The 10,716-nt window shown below is 38.2% G+C and overlaps 2 protein-coding genes across 2 annotated transcripts in view; one reads left to right on the top strand and one right to left on the bottom strand.

Moving 5' to 3' along the window:
* The window catches only part of LOC104429361 (putative disease resistance protein At3g14460), a 40,678-nt gene that overhangs the window by 16,066 nt on the left and 13,896 nt on the right, over positions 1 to 10,716 (top strand). The gene's annotated exons all lie outside the window — the stretch shown is intronic.
* On the bottom strand, positions 9,144 to 10,389 carry LOC104429358 (bZIP transcription factor 53). Its single transcript, XM_010042229.3, has one exon. It carries the CDS (start codon positions 9,912 to 9,914, stop codon positions 9,471 to 9,473), a length of 444 nt encoding a protein of 147 aa, XP_010040531.1. The 5' UTR covers positions 9,915 to 10,389; the 3' UTR covers positions 9,144 to 9,470.

Here is a 10,716-nt window from a genome sequence, read left to right on the forward strand (position 1 = left end):
GAGACGTAAATTCTTAAGACCAGGCATGACTCATGATTGACTTGTATTACGCTTGCCAGTGTTGGCAAAATATGCATCGAAATTGGGTAGTACAATGAAATCGGATCGAGTAAAACAACTCGGACTTTGAGGCGTGATATCACTTTCTTTAAGAATTTATTTGCCCCCACAACGTTGCTAATGGTCACCGACAAAAATCCTCCAGGATACAACAAAATCTCGGATGAGAATACTAAATAGCAATTCTAGTATTTCTCCAGGGTCTCTCTAAGAAAACAATCGAAAATTTGGCTACAGTTTTTTAGAAAGAAGACTCGAAAAATGACCACACTTTTCTTTCCGAAAAATGACAAGTATATATATGAAACAATCTTGCAACTCTTCGTGAAAATTGCGAATAAACACGTCTTTAGAAAATTGTTCGGATAAACAAATGTGACTCTTCCGAAGAAGTCGAAAAACAAACAATTGCAATCTTTCGGAAAAATTAAAACCGAATAAGTAATTTTCCAAAGGTTGTCTTGAAAAGACACAAATAAAATTCGGAATAATTTTTTTTTAAATAGAATTTCGAATTTTCATTTATATTTCATTTCCGAAATTCTCAAATTAAAAGGCAACCTTTGAACTAAAAATAAAAAATAAAATAAAATAAAAAATAAATAGCAAGGGATTAATGCTAAGTGCGCCAAATAATCACGCAATTATTCGCGCACCCGCACGCGGGTATGGTGGAGTCTAGCCCCACCTAATCACTCCTTTAACTACAAAAGGGAAATCCCACATTTTTAAACTGACCCTCCTGCTCCCACCTTTTCTATGTGGGACAAAGTAAAAAGCATTCATTTTGTTTTAACAAAAAAAATTCCAACAATCCCCCACTTTGTTTGTAAAACAAAGATTTCAAAATAAAATTTTAAAAACCATACAGCCAAAGTTTCAGTAAGATTAATATACATATATAAAGGTCTCTTTTGAGTTAAACCTTTACTTAGTGCAAGTATATCAAAGCTCTATCAGTAGCTCGGCTTTAAACTTGTACTTTTATGTAATAGAACCGAACATACCACACATACACTAACCTCTTGTTTCAGCGAGAATTTCTATATTACTCCGCACTATTATGGCCTTGTGCTTGATCCTGTTTCATGAGCTCTCTAGAAAGCAATCCTCATTTTCGTAAGAAGCGGCACCACTTCTAAGCTCATATAGGTGAAGTATCTATCATGTGTTTCTGTTACTATCAACACACTACAAACTTGTATCATACTTCATTAAGAATTCAATTCAGCCTACAAAACAACAAACAATACTGACTTCTCATATCAGGGCTATGTCAGTATCAAACAATCACATTCAATAACTTGTTCTTACCCATTAAACCTTGTAACTAGTGATATTCTAGAAAAATGTCGGGTTACCATTATTGGTGATTTCAATTAAAGGGTTTCAGCCCCATTTCTTGTGAGGTCGTTATTACCATATGTCTTGGTAAAGCCTTCGTCAAAGGATCGGCAAGATTTTTACTTGACCTCACATAGACAATTGTTATGGTACCATCTTTAATCAATTGTCTCACATATTCATGTCTTAGACTAATGTGTCTAGACTTACCATTATAGGTGCTACTATAGGCTCTTGCCAAAGTGGCCTGACTATCACAGTGGATAGAAATAGGAGGCATAGGACTAGGCCATAATTTGATATCCAACAACAAATTTCTAATCCATTCAGCCTCTTTCCTAGTTGCCACCAAAGCAATAAATTCAAATTCCATTGTTGAGTGAGTTATACATATCTGTTTCTTGCTCGCCCAAGATACAGCACCTCCAGCTAGTGTGAAGATCCATCCAGAAGTGGAACGCTCATCTCCCACACTTGTAATCCAACTAGCATCGGTATATCCTTCTAATACAACCGGATAATTATTGTAGAACAATCATAAATTTTTAGTTCTCTTAAGATAACCAAAAATTCTAGTAATAGCTCTCCAATGTTCTGTACTTGGATTACTTGTATACCTACTCAACTTGCATACAGAATAAGCAATATCGGGTTTAGTACAATGCATCGCATACATTAAAGACCATATAGCACTTGCATATTCTAGTTGTGCTACTGCTCTACCAGTATTATAATTTAATTTAATATTAGAATCAAATGGAGTACTTATTTCTTTAAAACCAAGATGTTGAAATTTATTTAATAATTTTTCAACATAACTACATTGGCTTAAAGAATAACCCCACTATTTTCTTAACTTTAATACCTAAGATAGTATCTACTTCACCCAAATCCTTCATTTTAAACATGGAAGTTAGATACTTCTTAGTTTCATTAACTCCAGTCATATTCGTTCCAAAGATAAGCATATCATCAACATACAAGCACACTAAGACACTATAGTCTTTAGTGAATTTAGAGTATATACACCTATCGACACTATTATTGATGAAACCATTTGACAATATGACCGAATTAAACTTTTCATGCCACTGCTTAGGAGCTTGCTTAAGTCCATAAAGAGACTTAATCAATTTATATACTTCTCTTTCATTTCCAGGAAGAACAAAACCCTCTGGTTGTTCCATGTAAATCTCCTTATTTAAGTCTCCATTTAAGAAAGCAGTTTTAACATCCATTTGATGAACACAAAGATCATAAATGGAAGCTAGAGCAAAAAGAACTCAAATGGAAGTTATACGTGCAACAGGAGCATATGTATCAAAATAATCTATTCATTCTTTTTGTCTATATCCCTTAACTACAAGCCTAGCTTTAAAAGCTTGAATAGAACCATCAGAATAATATTTTCTTCTAAAAACCCATTTGCATCCAATAGGTTTTGATCATTTCGGTAAATCTACTAATACCCAAGTATTATTGGACATAATTGAGTCCATTTCATCATTCACAGCTTCTTTCCAAAAAGAAGCATCTCTAGAAGACATAGCATCATCAAAGCTTCTAGGATCATCTTCTAAATTTAACACTAAAGGGTATTTATTTACCACATTATTATCTCCATCTCCTTCAACAAGAAAAACATGAGTAATAAAATCAGGACCTAAGTCTTTTTATTTTCCTAGCTCTAGTACTTCTCCTTAGTTCAATCATATCTTTAGAATTCGTTTCTTTCTCTTGAAAATCACTTTGAGTTTCCCTAGATCTTGAATTATTTTCAATCATTTCAAAACTTGTAAAACATTTATTCTCAAAGAATTCGACGTTTCTCGATTCTACTATGACATTAGACTCTAAATCAAGAAGTCTATAAGCTTTACTATTTTCAGCATACCCTACGAAGACACTTTTGATAGCTCTAGGACCGAGCTTTGTTCTCTTAAGATCTAGAGCTCGGTAGTATGCTAAACACCCCCACACTTTAAGATATGACAAATTTGGCTTTCTACCTTTCCATATTTCATAAAGGGTTATGTCATTTTTCTTGGAATGTATTCTATTATGAATACATCATGCAGTAAGTAATGCTTTTCCCCAAAGATTAATTGGTAGCTTTGAATTTGAAAGCATACAATTAACCATTTCTCCAAGAGATCGATTTTTCCTTTCAGCTAAACCATTTTATTGTGGAGTATATGGTGCTGAAGCTTGATGAATAATACCATGTTCTTCACAAAATGAAGAGAATTCATTTAAGAAATATTCTCCACCTCTATCGATCGTAGAACTTTGATTTTCTTTTCTAATTGATTCTCTACTTCAGCTTTATATTTCTTAAACATGGTAAATACTTCATCATTCGATCTCATGAGATAAACATATAAGAACCTACTACAATCATCCACAAAGGTAATAAAATACCTTTTACCTCCACGTGTTAGCATACCATTAAATTCACATATATCACTATGAACCAAATCCAATAAATTCGAATTTCTTTTAATACTAGGAAATGGCTTCTTAGTAAGTTTTGACTTAGCACATATTTCACATTTATCAAATTCGCCATTAAAATTTATCAAGTCTAATTTTTTTCATATTCTTCAAATAACGAAAATTTATATGTGTCAACCTACTATGCCATAAAATTGAAGACTCGGCAATATAAGCAGAACTAGAAATATTATTATTGATACTCAGTTGATACATGCCATCATTGGCATAACCCTTCCCAACAAACAGCCCATTTTTTCGACAGGATAACCTTGTCGGATTCAAACAAAACCCGAAACCCCCTCTTACAAAGTAAATCAATAAAAACTAGGTTCTTCCTAATTTCGGGTATAAATAACACATTAAGAAGAGTTATCTTCTTTCCGAAGTGAAGTCTATCTCCACCGTGCCTTTTCCAGCAACCTTTGCAAGAGCATTATTCGCCATCAGGACCTCTTGAACATTTGAGTCAACAATCTCTTCAAATGACTTGAACATGTATTTGTCCTTGCACACATGAACAGTTGCTCTAGAATCTATCCACCAACCGGATTGGACAGTGGTAGAATTAATTTCAGAGACCATAGCCATCGCATCATTTATTTCAGAAATTTCCATGTTCGAAATCATGGCTACATAATTTTCTTCAACCAGATTTGCATCTGCTTTCACCACCGGAATGTTCTTATCCTTTGAAATGCTCTTACGGTGAATGCAATCCTCGGCGTAGTTTGCCACATACAAAACAACAACCTTTTTGCTTCTTTTGTGTTCTCTTGAATTTATGCCCCCGCTTTTTACTTTGAAGTTCTGGCCGAGTTTCCGTTTTTATCCACAAAATTCACCTTGGAATTGTACAAAACAGAATTATCACATAAACGTGACTCTTCCTCAATGCGAAGATGTTTCTGTATTTGCTCCAAAGTAAAGTCCTCCGACTTGTGAATCAGCCTCTTTCCATAGTCTTTCCAACTTGGAGGCAATTTCGCAATAATTGCTCCAACTTGAAAAGCTTCTGGAATATCAATCTTGAGAGCACGAATCTTATTCACAATCACTTGCAATTCATGGACTTGTTCCAGCAAGGGCTTAGTATCAATAAACTTGAAATCAAAATACTTTGCAATTATATATTTGTTGGTACCTTGCTCCTCCGCTTTGTACTTGAATTCCAATGCATTCCAAATTTCTCTGGCCGACTTCATTTCAGTAAATAAGTCGTATAGACGATCGGAAAGTGTGTTCAGAATGTGTCCTCGACAAAGTAATTCATCCTCCGCACGTTTCTTCTTTTCCTTATTAACCCTCTCAATGGCTTCCACACTTGGCTGTCCTCCATCGAAAGTAGGCTTAGGATCTTCGTAGGCACCAAGTTAGGATCCAGAATGTAGGAGATCTTCAGAGGAGCGGTGAGTAAGAACATCATCTTATCCCTCCATCGAGCAAAATTGTTCCCATCGAACCGGTCTAGTTTGACCATATCTTGATTCATAACTTTGATTGTCTCCAACTCCATTGTAGCAAGATAAATCCTTAAAATTGTTGGGAAAATATGTTTCGAAATTGGGTAGTACAATGAAATCGGATCGAGTAAAATAACTCGGACTTTGAGGCGTGATATCACTTTCTTTAAGGATTTATTTGCCCCACAACGTTGCTAATGGTCACCCTTAAAAATCCTCCAAGATACAACAAAGTCTCGGATGAGAATACTAAATAACAATTCTAGTATTTCTCCAGGATCTCTCTAGGAAAACAATCGAAAATTTGGCTGCAGTTTTTTCAGAAAGAAGACTCGAAAAATGACCACACTTTTCTTTCCGAAAAATGACAAGTATATATATGAAACAGTCTTGCAACTCTTCGTGAAAATTGCGAACAAACACGTCTTTAGAAAGTTGTTCGGATAAACAAATGTGACTCTTCGGAAGAAGTCGAAAAACGAACAATTGCAATCCTTCGAAAAAATTAAAACCGAATAAGTAATTTTTGTCTTGAAAAGACACAAATAAAATTCAGAATAATTTTTTTTAAATAGAATTTCGAATTTTCATTTATATTTCATTTCCAAAATTCTCAAATTAAAAGGTAACCTTTGAACTAAAAATATAAAATAAAATAAATAAATAAATAAATAGCAAGGGATTAATGCTAAGTGCGCCAAATAATTGCACAATTATTCGCGCACCCACACGCGCGGTATGGTGGGATCTAGCCCCACCTAATCACTCATTTAACTACAAAAGAGAAATCCCACATTTTTAAACTGACCCTCCTGCTCCCACATTTTCTATGTGGGACAAAGTAAAAAGCACTCATTTTGTTTTAACAAACAAAATTCCAACGGCCAGAACAGTGTGGTATCATAGGTGGAGCATATTTCTATTTGCTTTGTATGTTTATTTGTCAATTTCAGCTAAACATCACTCTATGGTTGTACAATTTAACAATTTCCCTCACTGCATGCAGAATCTTGATCCATGGAATGTGAAAATGAAACAGTTTAAGAGATGCGAGTGACCCAGCATTTTGTAGTGGCATATCCACTTTTTTCACTAATTATATCATGACATCAACTAAATTCATCAAATTGAAGGTCTAAAAAGAGTGAAAAAGTTAGGATTTTATTTGTTGAAGTTGAAAATTTGCATCTCAAAATGCAATTCAATCAAAATATATGGACTTATTGTAATTTACCCTATTTTGAGAGAATCTAGTTTCTTTTGAGGGAATTTAAGCAGTTTTATGTCCATTGACTTTTGAGGAGCTTCTGTGGATGGAGATAGAGCTGGAAATGTATTGCTAACTTTTAGCTCGATTAGAGTATCCTTTAGTTGTTAATACTTGTCTTTCAATCATTGCAGGTGGAGTGCTTCTAGATGGGGTAAGACTAACTAATGTTCCAAAAAATAAATGATGCATCCATGAGTAGCAATACATGCACATGCTGTGTTGAGATGGACGTGTGAATTGTTTTAGAAAAAGTCCAACAACGTGGGATTAGTATTGGTGTGAAATAGTTAATATATCTTACTTGGCCAAAGCTTTTGAGTAAAAGTGGCCTAACTAGATATGTTGAAAGTTTTGGACTTGGGCTCTCTCTTGGCTTCCACTACGCGCTCCCAAGCCAAATTGGTGGCAACCTGTTGTTGCAAAAGAATGCTTGGATTAAGGGAGAAGTATACAGAACATTGAGCTTACATGTAAGAGGGAGATAAGAATTGATGTGGTATGGAGTAAGAGGGAGATAAAAATTGATGTGGTGTAGAGTACTTATTATCTCCTAGTTGACCCATGATTCATTGACCGAAGCTTTTGAGTATATGTTAGGTCCAACTATATTTGTTGATAGGGTCGAACTTGGGTTGTTCCTTGGCGATCTCCCATGTGATGGCATCAAATTTCTGCTAGACACTACCAACATGCCACGGTGGATGCCGGATGCTACTTTGGATGGACTTATTCTTCTCCCACGATATCAAGATAGTTTCAGTAAGAGGGTTGTGGTGAGAAAACAAAATGTTGCTCAGACTTCACAAGACGAGTGAATTATGAGGATCAGGAGCAACATAGACAATGGGATGGTGGAAATCGGCTAGGAAAACAAATCCATTTTTCATGCAATCAGCAAGCCAAGTGATCGACTCTGGAAATGTCATAATCGAGCTCAATTAGGAGTATTGAAATTTCATTGTCGGTTTGCAGCTTGTGAGAAATTGTTTACCAATGAGTGCGAGTGCAGGAGAGGCACTCCAATGCAATTGCAACGTTTAGTTGAATGCAACGACATGCCATTTGAGAAGTATTTGCCTGATGGTTTGGTTGGATTGTTGTTTTAGCAAGCTGATACTTGTCACAATGGAGAAATAAGAAACCATTCAAGGTGAAACGGAGCTAACGCATGGTCTGTAGAGGTACATCCCAGGTGTTCGATGTTGTAGCATTGGAAGCAAGGATCGTATTTGAAACCGATGATGGGCATGAGAAGAGTGGGTTATGGAGATATTGTTTGATACAGCTTTTCGATTGTAGCTGTGACACGTAAAACTGTATGCTTCCGCTTTCGCAAGGTAACATCTCAAAGCTATCATCTGGAACTAGAAAGCTGTCCCATCTAGCTTTCAGCTTTGTCGCCGTTTGTTACCAACTGATCGCAACTATGATTGTACCACATGGGCCTTGAGTGGAGCTTCATAGCCTATACAAGATTAGGAGGGGTTGGAGAATTGATTGGGTGATACTTCTCTCTTTGGTTGAGTGGTTCTTCTCTTCTTCAAAAGCACCTCTAGTTCTCTGGGACAGACTTAAGCAAAGAGAGAATAACTCGTGCATGCAAGCATGTACCCATTTCGTGCTATCGGAGGGTGTAACATATAGTGAATAAGTGAAATTTAAGGTCATGCACGAGTCTTATTTATCATGTTCAAGTTTGAAAGTCATCATATGTAAATCAACAGTGGCTGTGTATGTATATATAAGGACGAGCATTCTGATTAGTATGCATAACATAGTCGAGAAAGTTTAATCAAATAACCTTCATTCCAACTTCAAAATCTGCAAAGACGTCATTTCCCGATATGGCGAACCAGTCCAAAAACCTTGTGGCTACGCAATACAGACAATTATTTTGAAATGATGTGATGTCTTATGCCAATCAACACTGGAACAACTAGCAGTAGATGCCGATGCTAATTTAGCTCGCACAAATTCGCTGAGCAAGAAGGGGAGTTGAAGCATCTAAGACAGAAAAACTAACTCGCTTGCTAAATGATTTGGACATATAGAACAACAAGAATTGTGATCTTCATATCACTAGCATTCATCCAACCAAAATAACAACAGCAACTTGGACGCGGATTGGGAAAAAGACCTCACAACAAAATATCTTCGGAGCAGTTAAAAAATAGCATCTCCTGGTCTTAACTCGCCCAACTGAGGAACAGCATAGCACGAACACTAGGCTAGACGCGCGCCCAAGGAATGAAGTCGTGCATGATTGTGCCACAAACAGAGCACAAGAAAACCACCTAATGATCCAACGGAACCTCAAAAACAAAGAAGGTTATGAGTATGTATAATCATGAGGCAAACTCCTATCGGATTGTTCAAAAACGTCCCTCTCGCTCGATACAGTTTTATAGTTTACCGTATCACTTGATGAACAGCAATTTACAAACCAATCTGTATACCCTAGGTCCCCAGCATTACCGTGGAAGAAATGAAGAAATTGTATCCTGGCCCTAGCATGAAAAACTGAGAAATCCATATCCTACTCAAAGAAGCACGGGGATACAGCATAGCAACATGTCTTTGTCCACAAACTGCTAATATAGGTTCGTTACAACCATTCATCATCATGCAAATTTCACAAGCTAATGAGGGTGAAAAACGCCGCCCGATTGTACAAAAAAAAGAGCCAATCCAGTCATCAGACACGAAACCGACATTTTACCACTGCCGACAAGATGAAGTGTGAACATCAGAGACATCGGACAATATTCACATCAACCACAGAGGTAAAGAGACTCTAAAATCCAAATCGCTGTTCCACATTTGCAACAGCAATCGATGCATCAACACTCAAACAGGTCTGCGGATACCATTATGGGTTGTATCGGACATGGGATCTGCCACGGCTTCATCAACGGGTCGGGTATTTCGGGAATATCAATCACGAGCCCACTGACCGCCTCCGCGATCTCAAGCACGGAGTTCAAGGACCGGAGCCTGTCGGTAAGTTCCATGGCCTGGGCCCTAAGGACATTGTTCGCCGACTCGACCTCGGCATACTTCTGCGCAGCAGCATTGATACCCGCCACGAGCTGAGCGTTAGCCTGCTGCAGTTGCCCCACTTCTCCGACCAAATCCCCCAGCTGCTTCTGCCTCCTCATCCGGGAGCGCCTGGCGGATTCCCTGTTGGACTCCATCCTCTTCCTCTTCCTTTCATCATCGGCCACCCCACCGAGCCTCGGGTCGCCATCGGATCCCGAGCTCGCCTGACGCCGAACCGAACCCATTTTCGAGGGCCTTTCCCCGCGAGCAATCAATTACTCGATTCAGAAAACGACCGATCAGAGGGTCTCCGCGTGCCGGGAGTTAATTCGCTTTTGCTTCTCAGACAACGAATTCCGATGGAATCAAAGGGAGGTACGAATCGCGATCAATCGGAGAGAGAGACGAGCGTTCATGAGAAGACGTAGAACCAGTAGAGGAACACCACCGAGAAGGAGTGGACGATCCGCACCCGGAACATGAGGATCGCGTAGTTCATGACTCGGTTTCCCACATCTGGAAAACCCTAGACCATCTCCTCCAAGCCCTCAACCAGTACCCCCGATTCTCAGCCCAACGCAACGAAGGGATCGGGAAGATGGAGGCGACGCAGCGGAAAGATGGCAGAGAGAGAGAGAGAGAGAGAAGGGGAACGAATACTTAACTGGCGGCGGCGGCGGCGCGGCGGAGGACGGCGGAGCGCGTGAAGGAGAGAGAAATCGAGGAAGGTGGGAGAAGGAGGGGAGGAGGGGTTTATATAGAGGAGGCTCGCGGGCTTCGACTGGTCCGCCCGGAAAACGAATATTCCTTTTTGTGTGCAATTTCGCGGTTTAATTTATTAGGGCGGATTTTGCTAAGGCGTGTCCCGGTTGCCAATCGGCATTCACTTTCGGTAGTGTAAGTAATATTTCTTTCTTAAGAAAACTGAACTTATCTTTTTAACGAATCGATAAAAGAAGAAATATATATGAAATGCTTGAGGGATGAACGAATTTGAAAATTTATATCGGAGATGTGGAGGATTCTAGAGATTCTCTTCTGATTTTA

Source organism: Eucalyptus grandis, chromosome 8 (genome assembly GCF_016545825.1).
Source record: "Eucalyptus grandis isolate ANBG69807.140 chromosome 8, ASM1654582v1, whole genome shotgun sequence".
Taxonomy (NCBI): Eukaryota; Viridiplantae; Streptophyta; class Magnoliopsida; order Myrtales; family Myrtaceae; genus Eucalyptus; species Eucalyptus grandis.